Genomic DNA, 25008 nt, shown 5'->3' with positions numbered 1-25008 from the left:
GTTAGAATTGCTATCTGAAATAAACCCTTTCTCCCCTAAGTTGCTTTGTGCCAGGGTACTTTATTATAACAACAGAAATGAAACCAGCACAGGAGCCTATATAGTAAGGACATAACACAAAGACAACATGACATTACTAAGCCAGCAGCACGTCAAACTTGTGTTGGAACATAGTAGAAGCAGCAAACTGGGAGACTGACAACTTGGACATTAAAGATTAAACTGGGGGTTTCCAGGCACAAAAGAAAGGAAAGGAGTTGGAGTTAAAGGAAACAGAATGTATATACAGTGGCTTGAGCATACATCGATGACTTAGAGGAATGAGGGTAGGTGTGGCCAGTGAGCAGTGTATGCAGCCAGCTGTGCCCAAGGCTCAATGATCTAATTTATAAAATGGAGTACAAGGCAGTTTATAGGCATAGGCTGTGCCATGTTCCAGCATGCTCCACTCTCATGGCTCTTGGCTTTCTATTCAGAATTCATGTTTACCCTCTGCAAACTGCATTTTGGCAGTAGTCATGCTGCATTCTCTGGGACACACAGTGGGCATTTTAGAAACCATGTGGCTGTTGCTTTTAGTGTGAGGCAGTTGCCTTGGAAGAGAGGCAGATGCGTGGGGTCTTCGGAGGACACTGCTGGGGGGGGGAGGGCTCAGTGCGGAGACTGCCAGCTGGAGTGAAAAACGGCTTTTATCACCACTGCATTGCTCCTGACCCTCTGAGCATCACCAGAGGGTGATTGAGGTTCAGAATTTGCATAGGAGTTCACACAGGGATGATGGGGCTCAACATATCATGAATATAATTACAAAAGACTGATGAATGCAATCAATCACTTGGCTATCTGGTCTACCTCCAGGAGCAACTAGATGAAGCAGCCACAAGATAGATAGTTTTTTTTTTCCCATTAAAAAAAAAATCTGCCGGGCATGGTGGCGCACGCCTTTAATCCCAGTACTTGGGAGGCAGAGGCAGGTGGATTTCTGAGTTCGAGGCCAGCCTGGTCTACAAAGTGAGTTCCAGGACAGCCAGGGCTATACAGAGAAACCCTGTCTCAAAAGAAAAAAAACCTACACATTTTAAGTCACACTGAACACAGTTGAGAGTCAGCATGGATGTTTCAACAGTGTATATGATGTCACTCTGCTGCCAGAGAATGGTTAGTGAAGCCACCCTCCTTCCTTAGTTGAAAAGGAGGTGTCCGGAAGATGGCCTCTATTCATAGGCCATCTTCATTCTATTCGTGGTTTTTCCTTGGAGAAATGGTTTCCTTTACTCTTTGTGGTCAAGAAATTCACCTCCCTGGGATGATGAGATGGCTGAGGACTTGCTGTCAAGCTTGACTACCAAGGTTTGATCCCTATGCCCCACATGGTGGAAGGAGAGAACTGATTCCCAAAAGTTGCCCTCTGACTTCTACCCAGGTGCCATGACACAGGATCCCTCACCCTGATAGATTATAAAATAACCCACCAACAATAGGAAACCCAGCCTCTGACCCAGCTGAAAGCCCTCTGAAGGTTGAAGCTTCAATGGAGGATCTCATGATTCCCATGATCCTCGGTGTGGGAGCAGAAAGCAATGAGCTGGGCTTTTCCTTAGAAGGTGATCATGGAAAGAGAACATCAGCTGGTTTTCATAAAAACCCTCCTCAATTATGCGATGGCAAGTTGAGGATGCAGTGTGTGACCCGGACCTTAGATGAAGGGTTTGTGCGGGACTAGACAGCCTCTGGGGAAACATTACTGTTTACAGAGTTGAAAGCTGCTTATGCTTACACATGCTGCTCTGCTCCCTTCAAATATCCAATCTACGCTTGGGATTAAGCTATCATCTGCCCAGAGCCTGAGAGGAAGACCTCGGTGGTGGTGCAGGTTTGGTTTTGTTCAAAATCTCAGCTGAACTGAGACTGCCAGCTAAGTCGAGATTCCAGGACCGAAAGAAGTTCTCATGAATTTCACTCTAATCACGATAAGATGCTTCATGGGAAGAGGGAGTTGGGAACTGTTTGGGAAAACATTTAACCATTTTCCTAGATTTATCTGGTTGTTAAATTTTCTTGGGCTCTGCCCTCCAGGAAAATCACCGAAGCCCGATGATAATTTATGTGTGTTCCAGTTTCTCAGAAACATGGCTGTGGGGATGCATCTCCACTGAGTGAAGGGAACATGTAATTAGGTGTCTAGATACAGATGCAGTGAGTTTTAGAGGGCTCTCCTCGGAGGGGGGGGGGATACCCTGAAGGCAGGAGAATCTCTATGGGCATGCTCAGTGTAGATAGGATGGAATCCTGGAAGGGTGGGTAAATACATTATTTCAGACTTCTGGAGAAAGAAGGAGGGATAAAACATGCTAAGCAGAGAGGACACTTACCGCAGGACTCTCTTGATCGGCAATGTCCTAAATAGCCAGTTCATGGAGACTAAACATAGACTAATTGTTAGGGTTGAGAGGCAGAAAAAATGTGAAATGAGTTGTCAGGGTGCAGGTTTTTTTTTTTGTGGGATAATAAAAATGTTCTTAAATTGGACAGTAGTTAAGGCCATGTGATTTTGCTAATATATTAAAATCCAATGAATTGCAGACTACTAAAGGCTGAGCTCTGTGGTATGTAAATGAGGTCTCAACAAACCTACTACTAATAAAGACTTAATAAATTATGGACCAAAATTGATCAATGAAATAAACCCATATCTTCCTGCTTCAGCCAATTCTATGCAAGAAAAGCAGATATTCACAGCAGAGGTGAAATAGCTCCTTCATTGTTTGCTAAATTCAGTGAAGAAGGGAGCCGTGTAATGAGCCCATTAGAAAGAGATTTACATGCTTGCCGACTCGACTCATCATGTTCATATCAATAAAGACAACACAGCACTCATACAGGCCACAAAACAGGGCCATGGATGACAGCTTGGAGGACATGTGGCATCCGTGTAAAGATTAGCCATGACATAAGACCGCGGGAAAATGAACATCTCCTATGTATGTAGCAGAAGCTTGATAGAGTTTTTCTCCAATGTGACAATAATCTTTAACATTTACACAAGTTTTCCAGTAGGGAAACGATGTTCTGAAGGCAGAGCAGGCTCTGGGCTATCAATCATACGAAGCAAATTTTAAAGAATTCACTCGGCTGGAGGAAAAACGAGATCTTTTGTTTTCGTCTTTCTGTAGCAAATAATGCTACCTATGCCACCATCTAAGGTGAGGCGAATCCCTGGAGGCTCTGCAGGCCAACAGGCATGAGAAAAAGAATTACCATGTATCACTAGGTAGTTAAGAAAACATCTTCCTACTGAAAAAGCTAAAGGCACCAGGAAAGTTAAGACTCTTGAGCTATCACGGAAGCAGAGACTGCGTCCCAGGCTGCCTCTGACAGTATACTGTGAGCATCTGTCCAGAGATCGCTGAGCACAGCTTCAGTTTCAGCCCAGGGCTGTTTGTCTTCACCCCTCTGTGAAGACTGAGCCTTTCCTCTAGTCTTGCTTGCTCTTATCTTTCAGAGAAGGGACTGGAGTGAAGTTGTATGGTCTTTTTTTTTTTTTAAATCACACATATTGTAATGTAGTTAAATCTCAAAATGCATACTTGAGAAGAACTCAAGTTGCGCAAGATGGAACTGGTCAACTTTCCAGCAAGGAGTTGGGAGGGGCTCATGAGCTGAGGGGTTCTTGATAGTTGGTGGCTGCCAAGGGTGGGAGTTTAAGTTTTCTTTAAGGGTGTTGCCCCTGGTAGGTGGGTCACACACTAGTAGATGGCTTCATATTAAGTATATCGATCACACAAACTGGACTCAGAGGGTTATTAAAAAAGTGGGAGGTAGTAGATCGGGGAGGAATTGTAGGGACAAGTTTTGGAGTGAATATGATCCAAATACTATGTCTGAAATTGTCAAAAATTAGCAAAAGAGATTAAAATTGCAAAAAATTAAACTCTTAAATCTAAGTTAACAATCATCAACATAAGTTATACTTTGAAGGTGGAATAGGGTGACTTAATGAAGAAAAGGATTGATACCTGGTTTTAATTGCAAAGACAGTGTACTAAAATTAACAAGAAGGTAACTGACCCTCACCCTCACCCCCTGAGATTGACAGGAAAATGTTAAGTTGGTCAGTCAGAGTTAGCTGGACATCTGCTAAGCTCTGTGCAGAAATCAGAATGTTTCCTTTAGAAGCTGTGGTGATCTGGATGAGAATGGATCTCATTAGCTCATATGTTTTTTTTTTTGTTTGTTTGTTTTGTTTTGTTTCGAGACAGGGTTTCTCTGTGTAGCCCTGGCCGTCCTGGAACTCATTCTGTAGTCCAGGCTGGCCTCGAAATCAGAAATTTGCCTGCCTCTGCCTCCCAAGTGCTGGGATTAAAGACGTGCACCACCACGCCTGGCTTTAGCTCATATGTTTAAATGCTTGGTTCCAGTTGGTGGAACTGTTTGGGAAGGATGGGGAGGTGTGGCCTTTTTGGAGGAGGTGTGTCATTGAGGGCAGACTTTGAGGTTTTAGAAGCCCATGCCATTCTCAGCTCTTTGCCTCATGCTTGTGGCTAAGGATGTGAGCTCTCAGCTACAGTTCCAGTGCCATGTCTGTCTGCCTGCTGCCATGCTCCCCACCATAATGGTCATGTGCTAAGCCCTGGGATCCATGAGCCTCCTATTAAATGCTTTCTTCTATAAGTTTCCTTGGTTATGGTATTTTGTCATGGCCATAGAAAAGTAACTAAGACAGAAGCTATAACTTTGTCACTATAACTTTCTGTGAACCATCTGCTTGTGAGTTTTAGGTGAGTTAAACATCTTTATTGAGTTCCTAGTCTTGTTACATGTGACTAGTCACAGCTCCTCTATTAAATAGCTCTTTCTCTGAAACAGAAAAAAAGGTACCCTACGCACAGTGAAATGGAACACTACATAAAGGAAGCATGGAAAACACATTTCCTCAGCAACCACACACATCTGTGCGCCTGCTGTGGGACATGATCATGTGTGCAGAAGTTCATACCAGCAAACACTCAGACAGCATCCAAGACAGTCCCAACTTGAAAGGATCAGCACTTCTGTCCTGATCTGTCAAGCCTTGACCTTCATGTCTACAATCCATCTTCCTCTCTTCATAGGGCACCAGGAAAAGTGTTTGGATTCCCCCAGAATCCACAGGGCAGTTGTGTGGACATGATGGCAGATGACAATCTCAGTGCCCAGGAGACAGAGATGGTGTGTTCAGCGCAAGATGACTAGCTAGATTAGCCAAGTCCATGATCTCAGGTTCAAGGGAGAGACCCTGCCTTTATATATAAGCTACTGAGGAAGGTATGTGACATGAACCTCTGGCTTTCATATGCATGTGCATAAACCTGCATATACTTGTACATACAAATGTATGGCCCACACATGGGAACATTTATATGCACACACAGCCCCCTCATTCACAATGCAGACATAAACCCCATGCAATGGCCCCTTGGATAAGAATGGCTCATGTTTAGAATTTCATTGTTGCTGTGAGCAACATGGTCACTGCTACCTGTCCTCCATAACTATCTTCATCTTGTGACCCTCTCTGCCACCTTCATCTCAGCATCTCACAAATCGCATGTACTTTTATCATGTCCTTCACCAGCGTGGGAGGAAGGCTTCCAAATATGTGGCTTTGGCTCTGACCCAAAGAAGCCCTGAGCTTAGCATGTGTCCATCTCACGGCTTCTTGGTCAGGGGCCAAGTCATCAGGACCATGAGAGCTTACATCCTCAAACCCTCCCTAAATGCTGTTCCATTGATATAAATGGGAAACCCATGGCTCTGCGCACTATGAACAATGATCCTCTACACTCAATAACTCAGATGTTTTTATGTCTGTGGACCACTTTGCAATTATCAAAATCTACTGTACCTCCTCGCTGCTGTTCAGACTGTCCTCTCCATCTGTACTTACCATTATAGGAAAACGACAACAGGACTCACATCACACAATGCTTTGGAAATGGCACTTTGGGATTAAGGGTTATTTTCTTGTGGACTTTAACAAGACTAAGTGCCTTTAGTCTCCCAGTGTGCAGGCATTTTAGACACAGGGGCCCTGTAGCACCATCCTTGAGCTTACCTCTTTCTTGGTGAATTTTGGTGAGTGATCATTTTTGTCATCGATCACGATGGTGGCTGTGGCTGTGCCTGTCAGTCCAACGTCCAATCCTGCCATATCTTGAGCTTCGATGATCAGTTCATACTTGGGGTTTTCCAGAGTCTACAAAGCAAGAAAGCACCAAGAAGATAGTGTTTACTTTTGAGGTACTGGTTTAGAAAACTGGCGAGCATGTTCCCTATGCCTTCTAGAGCAGGCATCCATAACTGACCGTGGATTTTAACTGATTTTGTGTGTATGTGTGTGTGTGTGTGTGTGTGCATGTGTGTTTATATATACCTTTGAAGTCACTCTAGAGTGATAGTTAGCATCTATAGACCAGAAATGGCAATCAGAATGGAGTATAATGACTTGTTTTTGTGTGTGTGTGTGGAGAACTGTATATGTTCTAGAACATTTTATGCCCTGGGTGTGGACATATATTCATGCTGAATGTCCATGCCTACATCTGTCATTTCAAGGAGCTGATCTGGACGTAGGCTAACTCCACTCCTGTGGTCAGGACAAAGATGGCTGCTTTAGGAACCCTGAGGTCCCAATATTTTAAACATATCAATATAGTAAATCTTTCTAGCAAGCACACCATGTCACTGCTCCCAAAGTACAGGTGGAAATGAATGAAGTTTAGCGTCTCTTCCGTGGTATTTCCTTTATTGCTCATTTACTATCCCAGAATACTAAATCAGGACTGTGTATTTTAATGTAAACTTGAACTGATTAAATTTACTCTAAGTGAGACTGTATGGCTAGATCTTTCAATGCATGTATTTCTTGACTACTGGGCAGACCTCCTAGGTCATGTTTATAAGAAATAAAATCTGATAGCTCTAAAGCTACAGGATTTTCATGACGTAGGAAAGCAAAATGATGACCAGGAGGAATTCAATCCGGATGGTGTCACAGAAGCCAGAGACCTCAAACCAGACCAATGAATCATGGCAATAAATATTCGAAAGGGAAGAAGTGTGGACCAAGGGATGTTCTACTGGATACAGTGACACATTACAGCTTCCATGATATGTGTTCTATGCTTTGCTTGTTTGTTTGTGTGTTTTTGTTTTGTGGGGGAGGTTGCAAGTTTGAGAAGTAGGTATGTGGGGAAGGGACGGGGAGATAAGTGGGACCGTGGTACATGCTGGGAAACTCACAAGGAATCAAGAAAAAGTTTTAACAAAAAAGCTGATGGTTCTTTTTGAAAGCTGCCTTGAGTCAGCTTAGGTCCACATGCAGAATCAAAATCAACCAACCAAAATATGACTGATGTCTGCTAGTCTTGATGCCTCCCTCTCCCGACCAACTCTGCTAAGCTACCTCTCTCCCAACTAGGTATTTAGACTAGAAAATGACTAAGAGGCAGCCGAGCTTGCCTAGTGACCTGCAGACGCAACAAGGTCACGGGCCTGGTGAGCTTTAAAATACAGAGTGTTTATTTCACAACACATAGAGAGGAAGCCATATGTGGCTTTTGCTGAGAAAAAGGGTAAGCAACAGAGGGAAAGATAAGACCTAGTTGGCATGTAAGATGGCGCCCTCCTGATCATGGAGTAAGAGGCAAAGGAGGAGGGTCTTGCTTTAGGTGTGAAAACGGTTCTCCATGTTCAGTCAGAGCCTGACATTCCAGGAGCTTTGGGGGTTCATAAGATAAGCTGCCTTGCTTTCGCTACCAACTCTCCAATGTTATTATAAAGCCAGGGTTCACATTTCTTGCAGTATTGAAACGTTCAAAACAACTAGCCATCCGGCTAGGATCCTGAGATGGAGCGTGCGGGGCTGGCTGTATGTAAATCACCCTTACAGGGCTGCCGGTGTCGACCCCTGGACACCTGTTTTCTGGCAAGCCTGCTACATACAGTGCTCCCTTTGGAAATACATCAACCACCTATCTCCGTCCATTGGCTGAGGACTTGGTTCGCCTTTCCTTGTCTTCTATAACGAGAATTTCGAGAATCATCCTTGATCAGAGAGACCAGTGAGCCCACCCAACCCAAGGGTGTGTTGGCCAGGGTTGACTGTGTTGGGCTATGGGACAGTACCTGTATCCCTGCGGTGACAACTCGCTAGCATCAGCTGGAAGAGCAAGGTGAGCCATCTCACACCACAGCAGGGCTGGGACAGGTGCCCCAGGGATGAAGCCAAGCAGAATGGCTCTGTGGATGTTGCACATTGTACACTGGAGAAAATGATGACGGTCCAGAGCCAGCCTGCCTGAGCATCCCTCAGCGGATAAAGACATTCACTTTCCTCATTGGCTTCAACCATTTTGGATTGATATTTCTTAATCGCTTACTGAGAGAGTCCAAGTGAGGCCACTTTCAATGACAAAAATAAAAGTGTTTATAATTGCAGGCACAGCCCTGCCAGTATGATGGCCTCCAGAACTGGGCTTTGTGTCAACCAGTGACTATGAGGCACCAAAAGAAGCAAGAAGCAAGGCAGCACTGGGGACATCCTAATTCTTCTCAGAACCATGGACCCACATAGGAAGTGTGTATGTGTGTGTATGTAAGTGTATGTGTCAGTGTGTGTATGTGTGTGCATGCATATGTGCATGTGTGTGTATGTGTGCATGTCTGTTTATGTGCATGTGAGTGTATGTGTGTGCAAATATGTTTGTGTGTGCATGTGTGTGTATTTGTGTGTCTTTGTTCATGTGTATGTGTGTGGTACCTGTGAGTGGGTGTACATTCATGTATATGTGTCTACATGGCTATGTGTGTGCATGAATGGGCATTGCATGTGTATGAGTGCATGTGTGAGTGTGTGCATGTGTGTTTATGTTCATGTGAGTGCATGAGTGTATGTGTGTGCATGTGAGTATGTATGTGGTGTGTGTGCATGTGTGTATATGGGTATGTGTGTGGGTATACATGTTCATGTATGTGTGTCTTTGCGTGCATGTCTCATGTGTGTTCATCTGTGTTCTTGAGCATGATTGAGTGTGTGTGCATTTGAAGAGACCAGAGGAAGACTTTGGGTGCTCTGTTCTATCACTCTCTGTCTTATCCCTTTGAGACAGGGTCTCTTACTGTGCCTGGAGGGCAGCCAGCAAGCCCCAGCAGCCTCTCAGCACTGGGATGTCAGTGCACCTGCGGCCATAGAAAGCTTTGTGTGTGGGTGCTGGGATCCAAACCCATGACCGAGGTCTGAGAAGCAAGAGCTCCCGCCTACTGAGCCACTGTCCCTCCAGACCCTCAGATGCTCTTAATGGGCTGTGCCTTGTTAAGAGCTGCCAACTCTAGGTGTATTAAGGCTCAGTTAGATGGCTTGGTGACTCCCAGGCAAGTCACGGCCATGACCCCGAGGGGGCACTAACATGCTCTTGTGACAGTGTTACACAGGCACTTCCACTCTAGCTCCATTAAGGACTGAAGGTCCCAAGCTTTCTTAACTGCTCAGTGTGAGTGGTGTCGGGAGGTGGCACCTACTGTGCAGGGGCCAAACGGAGGTCAAGTGCTACAGGAAAACATCAGGCTACCTTATGTGGATTTCCATCATCAATAACATGGGTCACGGTGTTGTTTTCTTTTAATGCCAACAATCTTCACAATCCTTCTTGGGTGTTTCTAGAAGTTCCAGCCACAAGGCTCAACATTCCAAGGCCAATTTCTTATATGTCACCATTCCTTTTGCAATAAAACATTGTACTCATTTTGTGTGTGCCTGTGTATGTATGTATCTCCATGTACCATGTGTGAGGAGGTCAGCTCAGCTAATTTTTCCACAGGTTGAGGTGGGTTTCTCACTAACCTAGGGTTTGCCAGTGAACCCCAGGGCTCTTCTATTATCTTTCCCCTGTCTCTGCCCCTTTAGCACTGCTTGCAAGGAAAAGGCTTTCCTGAGCCACCTCTCCAGTCCTGTACACAGTTTTGAAGGCCTTCAAAGACTGAATAAAGAGTCAAGTTGATTATATTCCCCCAGTGTGCAAGAGAACATGGCAAATTTAATGCTGTGCACCACCAGAGTTCTTGAACATTTTTAGAATTTGTGTTGAACATGATCATGTGTGCAGTGTAGTATCTACTCTTGTCAGGTCTCCTCACAGCGTTGGCTGCTGACATCAGCGGACATCTTTGTTCAGGAAACTGTGTCTACCTTCTGGCTCAGTTTCTGCTTTTGATTCTCATTGGATGGCATATCCCAAGATGTGGAATTACTGGGCTAAAGGATATGAATATTGCAAATGTGTGTGCTTGTGTGTGTGTGTGTGTGCACCCGTTCACATGTGTATTTTCATGCACATCTGTGTGTCCATGCACATGTGTGTGGAGACCAGAGATTGATATTTATGGCTCTCCATCTTATTTATTGAGGCAGCATCTTTCCCTGAACCTGGAGTATATTGACATTTCTAGTTTATTTATTTATGTAGCTTGCTCCAGGAATCCTGTTTTCACTCCAGGGGTGCTGGGTTTACAGGTGTGCCACCATGCCTGCCTGGCTGTTACCTGGGAGCCACCTCCCACCCTTAGGCTCTTTCTCTATCTCACTCCCACTGTTTATGCAGAAGCTCTCCACTGCTCATATCAGCCCTGTCAGGACTGTAAGGGTGACCCAAGAATGTCCCATCCCTAAAGCACTACCCTGACCTTGCCTGCGCACAAGACCCAAGTTAGGCTACTTGAAATTTCAAGTTCAATCAGGAGTATGCTTCTCTTGGAATACCCCGGGAAAGGCAGCTCTTTTCCTGTTGAACTTGGAGGTGGTAGGACCCAGTATGGACATGTCATGTCCATCTGCATCTGACCAGGTAAAGTCTACCTGAACAGGAAGGTAGTGCAGAGTCAGAACCAGGGGTAGAAACACAGATCTCTCTCTCTCTCTCTCTCTCTCTCTCTCTCTCTCTCTCTCTCTCTCTCTCTCTCTTCTCTCCTTTCTCCCCCCCCCCTCTCCCCTTCCCTTTTCTCTTCCTCCTCCTTCTCCTCTTCCCCCTCTTCCCCCTCTTCTTCTTCTTCCTCTTATACAATACATCCTGGCTGCATCCTCCACTCCCCTCCATTCCCTCTGCCTACCCCCAGACCCATTGTTCCTTTGTTCCCCTTCAAAAAGAGCAGTCCTCCCAGTGATGCCAATTAAATATGAAATAGCAAGATGCCATTAAGACTAGGCACAAGCCCAACCACATCAAGGCAGGTGAGGTGACCCAGTAGGAGGAAAAGGGTCTCAAGAGCAGGGAAAAGAGTCAGAGACATCCCTGTTCCCACCATCAGGAGTCCCATAGACACCCCAAGCTAAACAGCTCCAGCACGGATGCAGAAGACCCAGCCCAGACCCATGCCACTTGGCTCTGTGATGGCCCCTGCTGAGACAGCTCCTTTAATACTGTCTGAACTCTTGGCAGCCATCCTTGAAGCCGATTGACCTCTCAGACTCTGTGGGCCCTGTGAATGAATGAATGAATGAATGAATGAATGTCTCCTTTCCTCAAGATGCTTGACTCAGAGGTTCTGTGAGGAGCAATGAGGCAGTTTTGACCAATATTGCCTCTAATGGTGTGATCAATCATCTGGTGGCTACACAGAAGCATGAGAGCTGTCAGCCCCCACAGAGTCACCATAGGCTCTTCCTGACAGCATCCCAATCAGTTCACAAATGTAGTTTAAAAAAATCTCCCCTGCAGAAAATACTACTCTTTTCTCCACAGACTGTTATTCTGATCTCATTTCCTTGGTATATTTGGTGTATGTGTCCATTTAATTGGTAGTTAATGAACACCCACTGTAAATGCCATGCCCTGTCCTACAGACTGGAAGAAATGGGAATACAGGATTTCTACCACCTCGTGTGTGTGTGTGTGTGTGTGTGTGTGTGTGTGTGTACATGTACTTATAGAGGCCAGAGGTCAATCTTGTGTATCACTGTTTAGGTACTATCTACTCTGTTTATTTTGAAAAACATTTTAATTCTACTTCTAACTATGTGTCTGCGTGGGAATATGTACACGTGAATGCAGGTTCCTTTGCATGCCTGCTGATGACACTGGGTGCCCTGGAGTATCAGGTGGTAGCCGTGAGCTGCCATGTGGGTGCTAGGAACCAAACTCAGGTCCTCTAGAAGAGCAGCAAATGCTTTTAACCACTAAGCCAGCTCTCTGGCCTTCATCTTGATTTGAGACTGGGCCTCTCACTGGGGGCTGAGGCTCACTGGCCAGGAGTCCCAGGGATCCACCTGTTTCCTCCCACAGCACTGTGGTTATGGTGTGCACTACCTGCCTGGATGTTCATGTGGGTCTTGGGGGAATGGAACTCAAATCCTCAGGCTTGGAAAGAACTCAGCGGACTGAGCCATCCTCCAGGGGCAAGATCCCCCTCTCTAAAGAGCTCACAGGTCAAGGGTGAGGAGGCTGTGTTCACACACGATGTAGCAGAGTATCATCAGTGCAGAGATGAGCTGAGTGTGAATCTGAGGAAAGCGGACGAAGGGCATACCAGCCTTATTCTTGTTGCCTAAGTAACTGTATGAATAATTCTAAAAAAATAAAAATGAATCAGTCAATTTCCAACTCCCGAAGTAAATACAACTTTATGGCTGTAATGGGAAATGGATTGATTAGGGCGGTAGGAAATCAATCAGAGTATGAAGTAGATGAATTGTAGAGGTTGGATGAGCTGTTCCAAAAGTCTCAATTTTTTTCTGGCAAACTTACAGCTTACACTGACTTAAGTTTTTATTGCTAAAGTCCTGAGCAATCATCGTAAGAGACTAAGACCGGGCAGCCATTTTGAAAGTGGGAAGAGAGGAACCTTCTTCTCCCTCACTCATCCACAAGTCCTCAAACAATAAAAACAGGCAGATGTGGGACACCCCTCCAATCCCCACATACACACACATACGTATGCAAACACACAGACATGTGCATGCACGCACACACTTTGTCTGTCTGTCTCTGTCTCTCCTTCTCTGTCTCTCTGTCTCAGTCTCTCTGTCTCTGTCTCTGTCTCTCTTTCAGTTTTTTGAAGCACAAATCCTGTGCAGTCCACCTTGTAAGGTAAGTCCTTCAAAATTAACCTACCTGGCTCCCGTCAGCAAGCCAATTGCTTCTATGTTTTCACTGTGGAAATAGCAACCCGTGAACCCGATTCTGGACAGTCAGATTCTGGGAGGACTGAAGAGCCACAGGGAGAGAGTATAGGAAATGCCCACAGTTCTCCAGCAGCTCCTAGCCCCCCTCTCCGCCCCCCCCCCCCCCCCCCCCCGCCGTGCAGGGTGCTGCCTTCTCAGGCATTTGGAGAAGCACCATCATGGCTGGAAAGACACAAGCCTGGCTGCCCCTAAACTTCAGCTCTTCTTTCCTTGTGTAACACACCCTAGTCTTTATTCAAGATGTTCTTTTGGGAGCAGAAGCAGCCAGCATCAGTTTCTCTTGCTAGCAACCAAAGGCGCCTGTGGCGAAGGTGAAGCCATGGGTCTACCTCCTGCTTCCTCAGACTGGGAGAGCTGACTCTAGACTGTACTCTCTGGGTCACCTGATCAGACGAACACACATGACTGATGCTTGTCAACGGGATGAAGTGGTACCCTTGATGTGGCTCTGGAACCTTCTACCTAACCCCCTGTATTCCATGTCGTCTGCAGCAGGGACCCTACATCTGTGACTGGCTGTGTGGACAGAGCCCTCAGCTATCAGGTTTCAGAGCATGGACGGAGTCTAAGCCATCATTTAGGACAAAAGCCATTTATCTGCTTCTAGCAACATGAGTAGTTTCCTGTTTGTTGACTCATGTGTGCACCAGTTCATGTGTGCATGTGTGTGCAGATGTGCCTGCAAGTGTATGCAGAAATCAGTTGATGCAGGGAGTATTCTTCAATTGCTCTCTACCTGACTCTGAAACGAGATCTCTCACTGAGCCTGGAGCTCGCTGCTTCAGCCAGACTGGATGCTGAGCATGCTCCAGAGACCCTCCTATGTCCATCTGCCTGGCACTGGGGTAACAGGCGCACACCACCAAACCCAGCATTTCTGTGGACCCTGGGGATTAAATTCGGGTCCCCATGCTTGCACAGAAAACAGTTTGCTGATTGAGCCATCTCCCCAACCTGTCTCACTTTATTCTAACTCCCTGTTGGCTATTTCCCTAAGTGCATGACTAAGGTCTCCCAGGCAAGGACCATACCTCTGGTCCCAGCACCTAGCCAGTACTCAGCACACAAGGTAAGCTTTGTATCACTGTTTTTGATAATGAAGATGTAATGCTGTGTCCTGACCACATTGTATCTCAAAGGGTTCGCTGTCCCAGCTTCCTTTCCACACCAAGGCTGTCTGTTCTTGGGGATGGCTCCTACTTCAGGGAGCTGGGGTTTCATCTTGCCTGAGCAATACATAGTGCCAGTCTGGGAGAATGAAATTGGCTGTCGTGACTTTATTTGAAGTGGTCTGATCTGCGAGACGCAGCTAAGAGAGTCAGGTTGCTCGCCTGGCTTGAGTTCCACAGCCGCGCATGCCTGCTACATCTGGGGTCTCTCCCGGGAGTCTCCCAGTTGCTGTTGTGAGATATCTCAGCAACAGAGGGAGACAGTCTATCTGCAGCAAAAGGCCTCCAGTGAGTCTCTGCTGACATGGGCTAGGTTCACTGATCACGCTGATTTGAAAACCAAACGTTTCATCTTGAGGAAAGAATCAAGCCGCGCCATTAAATACGGCAGCTAATCAATCACGGGGCCCCTGATGTTTTACATGGCGACGATGACTTCCACACAAGCCTGCATTTAATGGAACATTTATCACTAATAACAAGCATAATGGTAGCTGTGGGGGGGAAATCAAGGAATCGATGTCACCCGGAGGAAGTTTTCACCATCGCCCGGCACAGCCCCCATCCTCCTCCTGCCTCGTCCCCACCATCTCTCCTTATGTTTGTGCGGAGACTTACTTCTCTGCTAGGTTCGTCTGCCTTCTCTTACTTTTGAGCATGGCATCTCTACTCCCTCCAGGCTAATTAATTCCTGATCATTTGCTGATGTTCATTACTCTGTGCTGTAGTCTTCCTGAAAGGCAGGGGCCCGAGTGCTGAGCAGAGCTGGCGGGCACTTAAGGGAGGAGACTGCGTTCAACCAGCGATCATTCCCTCTGATCCACTGGGCTGTGAGGTAATAGGTGTCCATATGGCTTTTTCATACATCCTTCTTAACTTTCTTCCCAGCCCCACCCTCCACTTCCCCAATCCTCCCACCAAGTGCAGCTGAGCAATCTCAAGCCAAGCCACGTACAGTCCCATCACCTCCCTTTCCTCCCTGGTCAATGGGACAGTATTACGACTTACTGGGTAGGCGAGGATTACAAGAGGCCTAAGTGCTAAGTATAGAGTCTGTATGTGCCAATGACCAGTAGAGCGGGTATCAATGATATTCTCATTTTCTGTGACTTGAAATGCTAGACAGAAGCCACCTGAGGGAGAAAGGACTTATTCTGATGTATGGTCAGAGGGTACAGGCGTAGGTGTGGGGTCGCCTCCTGTCCACGGCAGCAGGAGTCTGCCGCGATGTGTTGTATCTTGGTGGATCGGGATGCAGAGAGGTCTGGCTGGAACCAGAAGCAGAATATCACCTTCAAGGATTGATCTCCACTTCCTGTAGCTAGGCTCCGCCTCCTCATGGTTCTGTGACCTCCCCCAAACAGTACCATGAGTTGGGGACCGAGATTTCAAACACCTCACCTTTAAACCCCTCCGGGCCGGCTACACTCGCTCAGTGGACTCGCACAACATCTTCTGAAAAGATGGCGCAAAGCTGAGGCCGATGGCCACTGAGCGAGGTCGGACGTGGATCCTTCCTGGCTCAAACCTCCTGATGGGACAGCAGCTCCTGGACCAACCCATTGGGTGTGACTCAGCATGAGCCTAGTAAACACAGTTCACGGTCCAGTAGCACCCAGGTTCCTGGACACAGGACACCATGAAGTCAGCAATGTCTATGGGTTTGAGTGACTATGTTCTGGGGTCGCTGGTTGTGTCGTTTCTCTCTCACTATGTTGTGATGCTCTTATGGGATGCTTACTTGTTTATGTTTACCTTGACCCTAACAAGTGAATTCCACTAGATTAAGGGCCGTGTCTCATTTGGAGTCAGCTGATGGGGACCACATGCTTTTTAGAAGCGAATAAGTCATCCAGAGCAGCTTATCTGTTTAATTACACTACAGTTTTGCCAGAGGATGAAGCTCCATTTATAGTGTGCTTCTGTAGAATGGAGGAGACCACGGTGTGGTGGTAACAATCTGATGTCAGGATTTAGGAGGTGGGGTCAGGAGGAAGTTCAAGGCCACCCTCCTTGGCTACACAGTGAGTTTGAGGCTGGTCTAGGATCCATAAGACATCATCAAAACAAACAAATGACTACAGCCCTCCTGATTGGTCATGCTAGTTTGAATGAATGTTTGAATGCTCTATCCAAAACTGGTCTAATCTTCTACACAGGTGGAAAGAGACACTCAGTTAACCAAGGCGGACTGTCAGAATGGGCCCCAGCGTGCATATTCTCCACAGAAAGTCAAAGAAAGGGCTGAGGCTGGGGCCCAGTGGTTGGGCATTTGCCTAGTATTCATGAAGTCTTGGATTGGGACACCAGCAAAGTAAAATCAGTAGGAAAGTACATAAACAGATACATAAGTAAATATATGGGTAAATAGAGTCAAGGAGAGTTATAAGGAGAACTGTTAAGTATTTAAAGGTTTCTTTCTTTCTTACTTTTATGTATATGTGCATGAGCCTGCATGAGTTTATGAGCACCACTCACAGGAGCCTGTGGAGGTGGGAGAAAGGCATCAGGTCTCTTGCAGTTGGCATTATGGGTAGTCGTGAGCGCCCCAGCGTGGGTGCTGTGAACCAACCCCAGGTTGTCTGCAAAAGCAATAAGTGCTCTTAACTGCGGAGCCATCTCTCTGGCCACAACTGTCCAGTGTTTCAGGTATCTCCATTGAGAACCATTAACAGCTCTACCATAATCCCTTTATCTACTTATGCACCTGCTTTGCCTGGACAGGCAGGGGTCAATCAATGCAAAGCTTCCTGTACCAGGCATTGCAAGTGGGAACTATATATATATATTTTTTCCTGGGCTGGCTGCTCCCAGTGCCTGCTCTGTAAATATCACAATGGACTGGCAGAGGTATTATCTGTAGCAGAAAAAGTTGCTGTCTGTCTGGGCTTTGATTTATCCACTTGGACTGCGGAAGGCTGGGAACGGGCTGTCTCTAAATCCAGTAGGTCCCCAATGTGTTTCCTTATAAAATGTGACTTATTTCCTGCTGCAGTGGGTGAGTGAGGGCCTTCCCACCCCGGGCAGGAAAGGCTTGAGCTTGCCTTGTGTTTGTCTTTAGGCTTTCTGGTGCTAATATCCACATTTATATCTGGTTGTCACCTGCGGCTTCTTCATTCCTGGCTGGGGCTTTGTGGCTAAGCAGGCCAAGCTCATTTCCCCAGATTTAGTGGTCACAGACGATGCCGGCAGGGATGGGGAAGCAGCGAGGGAAATAAACACAGCTCATAGACATACAAGGGTGGAATCACCCAAGTGATGGATTTGAGGTTGAGGGACACCAGAAGCAGATCAAACACTTCTGTACAAAGCACACTCCTGACACTAGTGATGAGTGTAAAGTCAACAGCCCACTAATGGCATTCACAGTGTACCTGGGAAAATCGGGTCCTGCAGACAGCAGGCGGAAGCACATGCGACATTCAGTTTGGCTGCATAGAAACCTTTATCCAGTGTCCACTGTTTACAAGTAGCTCTTCTGGGATACGATAAAGGTCTCAGACCTGCCTTTGGTGCTTTCTTGATTGGAGAACAAGGATCAGAAAGACACCATGTGAAGACTGACAGATGGTATCAGAAAGGTGCTCATTAGAATCTGAGTAGAGGGGATGGAATATGGGGTGAGATCTACAGAGCCTATTTAGTTCAGAGCGCATTAGCTGAGCCCATATTGTCAGCCAGATACTGTATTAGACAGTAGAGATGGGTACCAGGAGCCAAGTTGGTGTGGGGAACAGCACCCAGATGCATTCGGTGGCATGAGACTCTGGAGACATCAAGTAGAGGGCACTGAACCCAGACACGGTATGTAGAGAGCTGGCATGTGAGGAGGCACTATCAGGATGGCAGTGTCTTCGGTCTGGGATTGGAAATGGGGGTCTGTTCCTATTGAGACAGTGGGAGGACTATAAACCTCAAAGATGCTTTAAACTCAGCCAGTCCATCTGTTTTGGACATGGGACAGGAGGTGAATAAAATATGCTCTCTATCCCTTTAAGGAGATGGAGATATGGCAGGGGATAAGGCAGAAATCAGAAATAAGAGCTTTTCCTCCTACTCCCTACCCCCAACCCAAGGTCATGGGCATCTGAGGGCCCTGCAGGTACAGGTGCAGAAAGCTGAAGTCAGGGCTCAGAGGGCCTTGGCTGTGATGGATGGACACCTGATGGAATGGATGGAAACTTGATAGAATCCAGAATCACCTAGGAGACACCCCTCCGGGCTTATTTTCGAGGGAGTTTCTAGACTGGGTACACTGAGGTGGGAAGGCCCATCCTAGCTGTGGAGAGCACCACTGTTCCTTGGGCTGGAGTTCTGGACTGGATTAAAAAAGGAGCAAGCAAGCCGATGACCAGCAGTATCTACCTCGCTTTGCCTCCTGGGTGTGAACGTAGTGTAACCCTTGCCTCCCGCTCTTGCTGCCATGGCTTCCCCACTGTGACAGACTGTTTCATGCGCCCACGAGTCAGAACAAACACTTCAGCCTATAGGTGGCCTCTGCCTGGTGTTTTTGTCACGAGAACGAGGAGGGTAGCTATGTCATAGATTCACTACGGCATCCGGCCAACATCAGGTGGGAGCTGGGCCTGGAGGGATGGGTGTGAGTAGAGAGAATTCACAGAAGGACCAATGGCCAGGGATGGATCTGGGCATCTGAACTGAAATGGAGCCTGGCTGTGTGAGGCGAGCAGACACAGACCTCAGCGACCACATGGTAGGGCCTGACCTTCCCAGGGTGGGAGCGGATACAGGGGATACTGGGGCATAGGGAACACAGTGGGAGCAGGGGACTGGACAATGTGTGGCTCATGAGGAGATGAGCATACTGGAGTGTCTCTTGAGTTCGTCTGATGAGATGAGGAACAAAGGCTCCCAATGTAGCAGAAAGGACAGTGGTCACACTCGCTGCTTCATCTCCACAATTTTGCTACTTTCTCCATGCACGACTGACTGGGTGACTTCACTCTGCTTCCAGGCTATTGGTTCTGACTTGTCAGAGTCATTTTCTCAGTGACACATGGGAGCATAGAGGGCCCTCCCCACCAGTTAGCAATCATGATCCAGGCTTCAGGGTGGGGTTGGGGTCCTGTATCCTAAGGAGAGTCTTGGAGTTGCAGTTGCTGAGCTGGGGTCACACCTTGATGGATGCTGTGCTCAGCTGTCATGTGACCTGTGCTCAATTGTCACATGGGTATGTGAAGGGCAGTATGTTTCTTGCATATGTTAACTTATATTCACCTATTTATTAACTAATTTTTTTGTATGCATGAGCATATTCTGGTGTTCATGGGCATGTAGGTGTGCAGGCACTCTCACATGAGTGTCTGCATGCATGTGAAGGCCAGAGGTCATATCTCAGGAGTTGTTCTTCAGGTGCCGTCCACCTTGTTCTTTGAGACAGTCTCTAACCGGCACCCAGAGCTACGCTGGCTGGTCAGGGAGCCTCCAGTCTGCCTCTCTAGCACCCAGCCTACAAGTGTGCTCACCAGAACTCCCAGCCTTTAAAGTGGGTGCTAAGGTCCACCTGGGGGTCCTCACACTTACAGGATAAGCGCCTTGCTGACCCAGCCATCTCTGTAGCCCTCGCCTGTTTATGACTCGAAGCAAGGGAAAATGAAAAAAAAAAAAAAAAACAAAAAACAAAAAAAACCCAAAAACCCAATTTCCAAGGACTTTTGGGAAGTTCTTGGCTCTTCTTCCTCAGGCCATCAGCTCCAGGTGGTATCACAGTCTAGCCTCTGAAACTCCCTTCCTGCCTCATACCACACTGGCCACCAAGGGTTCCGGCGTTTTCTCCTGGCCTCCTTGTCTTCCCTCGACCACTCCTCTAGACGATCAAAGACGGTGGCCCCCATCCGAGTGAATATGCCGCTTTCTCCTAAATCACGTGCCATTCCATGCCAGCCAGCGTGGGCCATCCAAAGCTCCACCTGCCCACAGGGCCATTCGTACAAGACCCAAAGGCTCATGCATCAAACACAGGCTCAGCAGGCTTTGCCCCCCTCTTGCTTCCCCTCAGCCAGAGTTGCCCTCCAGCACTCTAGGGCCACGTGTACTTCTTCCAGCCCCAGGAGTTCTTATCTCTCTTCACCTCTGTTCACACATGTCCTCTGACCTTCCTGTGCGGCCTCCACACCCCTTGAGGAAACCGCTACAGGTCCTCTTAAGTGTGGCTTCAATGTCCCCTGCATCAGCAGGACCCCCTTCTCTTCCCAGAGTCACTATTCGTGGCCACCGCGTGGTGGGGACATTTCCTCTTGTCTAACTTCCCGATACATCCTCTATGCAGCCCTGTCCTGCACTGTGTGGCACTCAGGGTGGGTTCAGGTATCAAGCACAATAGAGTGTGTGTGTGTGTGTGTGTGTGTGTGTGTGTGTGTGTGTGTGTGTGGTCTCTGAAAGCATTTGGACTCTCGGCCATGTCTCCTTTAATCTGAAATGAAAAGTTTCAGTTTTTTTTTAATTATCACATCACAGTTGGGCATGTTTCTGGGGTATGATGTGATAATTTGATTCATGTGAAAATGCACATAGCAGTCAAACCAAGGCAAGTAGTTTTCCATCTCCTCAGACATTGGCCTTTTTTTAAAAAAAAAAAATTGGGAGCTACAGATGCATGTCTTTGGGTTATTTTGAAATATGTTATATACATTTCTGTACATTAAGGCAACTAAACTGTGCAGAGGGCTGGTAGAATTTCTTTTACTTACTTGAATTTTGGCACCTGTTACTAAGTCTTTCTCAAACTATCTTCTCCTCCTGAAGGTACGCCTACCTCATCCCTCATCCCTGGAGACAGTGACTGGCTCCTTGACGTGGCAAAATGACTCTAGTAAGAGCCAGGGGATGGGAAAGGCTCTTTGAAAGTGGAATGTCCACCCCCCCCCCCAGGCTCATGTGTGGCTCACTGGTGATGCTGTTTGGGACAATTGTGAAAACCTTAAGGGTGGGGCTTAACTGGGGGAGGTGGGTCACTTGGGGTGGACCTTGAGGTTTTATTTTAGTCTGGCCCTACTTCCTGTCTGCTCTCTGTGGACACAGTATGGCTGGCTACCTCACGTTCAGGCTGCTACACTTTCCTCTTCATGGTGGACTGTATCCCCTCAAACTGTGAGCAGGTGCAATCCTTTCTGTTCTTTTTTATTATTATTATTATTAGATATTTTCTTTATTTACATTTCAAATGTTATCCTCTTTCTTGGTTTTTCCTCTGAAAACCCCCTATCCCATTCCCCAACCCCACTCCCACTTCCCTGTCCTGGTATTACCCCACACTGGGGCATCGAGACTTCTCAGGACCAAGGGTCTCTCCTCCCATTGATGTCCAATGAGGCCATCCTCTGCTACATGTGCAGCCATGGGTCCCTACATATGTACTCTTTGGTTGTTGTTGGGTTAATATCTGGGAGCTCTGCGGGGTACTGGTTAGTTCATATTGCTGTTCCTCCTATGGGGCTGCAAACCCCTTCAGCTCATTCAGCTCCTTTGGGCCTTTCTCTAGCTCCTCCATTGGGGACCTTGTGCTCAGTCCAATGGTTGGCTGTGAACATCCACCTCTGTATTTGTCAGGCACTGGCAGAGCCTCTCAGGAGACAGCCCTATCAGGCTCCTGTCAGCAAGCACTTGTTGGCATCACCGCAATAATGTCTGGGTTTGGTGATTGTATATGGGATGGAACCCCAGCAGATAATTGCCCACAGTAGTGAGAAAGAATCAACGCAGGGAGAAGGCCCACATCTGCCTGAATGGCAGGACCCTGGTAAGAGATAGGAAGAGATGGAGGGCAGCAGGCAGCAGGTCTGGGGATGGTGCCCTGCTGCTCTGAGGTGAAGGAAGAAGCCACGTAGCATGAGATATAGGAGGCCCCCAGAACAATCAATGCAATACATCTCCCCCTGGGGTTTTTATAAGAACGCACTCCGAGACACCTTGAGTTTGGCTTAGCAGCACCTAGCGTTTAGTTCAGTGAGGCTCATCTTAGACTTATGACTTCTGGGCAGTGAGGTAATAAACTGTTTTGTCTTCAATAGCTCTCTCTGGGGTGAGGAGATTTCAGGAGGCAGACACTGGAAACTGCTGTGCCCTCCTTGGAGGGAGGTAAAGTCACAGGGATTCCTGCAGGGCCATGGTGCCCACCAGCACCCAGTCTTCCATGGGGTCAGCCTTGCCAGGTTGCCCTCTTCACTGCCTTCTCTCCTTCCCATGGAAAATGTTTTCTTCTCAGTCTTTTGAGGTGTAGTCAGCCAGATATTTCCTAAAGAATCTGTCTGCAGGAGATGGGTGTGTCCCTCCCCCATTTACGGTGTGGTAACTATCAAGACCCCTGACTGCAGCAAGGCTGTACCAGTCTCCCTCTATTAATCTATTCTAGTCCCTGGGGAAGTCAAGGACCTGCCTCCAACTCCCCGTAGCCAGATCCCCTGTGCCTGGTTCCTAGACAGTGATGTCTCAGGACACTGCCTTGACATGGATAATGGACAGGGTACAGCCCTTGGAGATAAGTTGGCCAGATCCTATACCTACAGGGGACAATTCCTGTCTCAAGCTAAGCCCAGTGTCTGGCACTCCCCCCTTTGAAGAATGGCCAACATATGAATCAATGAAGGAATGTTTATGTGGCCACCACGTAGCCAACCTGACCTCAGGGTGCAGTTCCAGGCTGCTGAGGTCACCGGGTCACAGGTATCATCCGGGCAATGTTGTGGAAAGGCACTGAGAAGTTGCTTCTGGGGTCAGAGAGATGGCTCGGTGGCTAAGAGCACATATTACTCTTTAGTGGATGGTTTCCAGCACCCAAGTCAGGAGACTCACAACTGCTTGTGATCCCAGCTGGGCTTCTGCTGGTCTCTGCAGGTACCCAGGTATCCAGGTACTCATGTGCCCAGATATGTTTACATGCACACACACACACACACACACACACACACACACACACACACACACACACAGAGGGGGGTGGGGAAGGGGAGGGGAGGGGGAGAGGGAGAGAGAAAAAGAGAGAGAGAACAGAACCCAACTGAACAGAAGACAGTGTTGAAAGACCCCTGCTCAGAAGAGCTCCAGCAAAACCAGCTCAAAGACAGGCTTCAGGGGTCCCTGGTGGGGAAAATGCCTTTGCCACTGAGTAAATTCAGAACACCCCTGTTCCTGTCATTTGCCAGGCACGGTGTGAGAGCAGACAGCTTTCCATGGGCTTCAATTTATTACCATCTAAAATGTCATTCTCTATATGGGTAATAAAAGATAATACATTTTATGGAGGCTCCTTATGTTAAGGGTTTAGAATATCTGTTATCAAGTCATCTGCTGAGACTCTAAATGGATCTTTCTAGGTTATACCTAACCACAAGGTGGGCATTCTCCTCTTTCCTCTCCCCCAAATCGGGTTCAGTGACTAGGGAGACACACCGTGTTTGCTGATCACAAAGCAGAAGGCTACACTTGGCGATACACGTTCCAAATTGCTTTCTGCCGCATCATCGGCTTCGCAAAGTTACACACTGGTCAAAACGTCCAGAAAATTCAATTACGGCCTCTCAATGACAAAAAGCACAGGGACCCACAGAGAGTTAAAAGGAGGTTTCTAAAATTAGGTTCTAAATGCCTGCAACTTGAAGCAATTTCTGTTTTATGACCTTGGCCGAGCATCAGGGCTCTGTCTGTTAATGGCCCCTGCCCATTAATTTCGGGTGCTTAATCAGTACGGCATTCGAACACACAATGCGCAACCAGCTCTGTGCTTCCGGCAGTTTGTCTCGGCTGCTGCTTTTAAAAGCCTGGCCCCATGTAGATGTGACTTCTCATGGCAGCTAGCACCCAGGGTTATGCTATGTGTATGTATGTGTGCTTACACACATGTGTGTGCATGTGCATGTGTGCGTGTACACACACATATGTTAAGATCATCGATGGAGGTCAGAGACAGATATCAGGTGTCTTCTCCAGCTGCTCTCCATCTTATTTTGTGTATATGTATATGTATATGTGTGTGTATGTATGTATTGCGTATGTGTTTGTGTGTAAGTATGAGTGTGTATATACATTAGTGTATTTGTGTGCATATGTATGTCTGTGTGGGTATGAATGTGTATGTGCGTGTGTGAACACACGTGTGTGTATGTGTATGTATGTGTATGCATGTATGTGTGTATGTATGTGTTTGTGTGTAAGTGTGAGTGTATATATGTGTATATACATGTGTGTATTTGTGTGCATATGTATATCTGTGCGTGTATGAGTGTGTATGTGTGTGAGTGTGTGTGTGTATGTGTGTGTGTGTGTGTATGTGTGTGAACTTAGGTCTTCCTTCATGGGAGACAAGCAATTTACTGACTTAGTCAAATGCACTTTCTTGCAGAGCTTCCTTTAGTTCAGCCACTGCCCTAGTTCCAGGTAGCTTCCATAACAAAGGTAGCCCTGTAGGCGAGTAAGGACTCCTGCACCGGGCCAGGGCAAGTGAAGCAACTGTGGACAGTCCTTTTACACTTTCGTTGGACTGTTATTTAAAAGAGATCAAACTGATTCTAAGTCTTCTGAGAGGGAAATTCACATGGGGTGGATTCCAACCACACTCATGCTGTGGTTTTTCTTTTTTCCTTTTTTTTTTTTTGGAAAGCTAATTTGTAT

General features: G+C 47.1%; 1 protein-coding gene across 1 annotated transcript in view; it reads right to left on the bottom strand.

Moving 5' to 3' along the window:
• Positions 1 to 25008, bottom strand: part of Cdh13 (cadherin 13) — a 1027905-nt gene that overhangs the window by 121850 nt on the left and 881047 nt on the right. Inside the window, exon 8 of the mRNA XM_021220018.2 lies at positions 6095 to 6235. Coding sequence (XP_021075677.1) covers positions 6095 to 6235 — 141 coding nt within the window. The remainder of the gene's footprint in view (positions 1 to 6094; positions 6236 to 25008) is intronic.

The sequence above is a fragment of the Mus pahari genome, chromosome 20 (assembly GCF_900095145.1).
Source record: "Mus pahari chromosome 20, PAHARI_EIJ_v1.1, whole genome shotgun sequence".
In the NCBI taxonomy this organism is placed as follows: Eukaryota; Metazoa; Chordata; class Mammalia; order Rodentia; family Muridae; genus Mus; species Mus pahari.
Note: the sequence above shows the minus strand (reverse complement) of the source record. Positions and strands in the feature narration are given on the sequence as shown.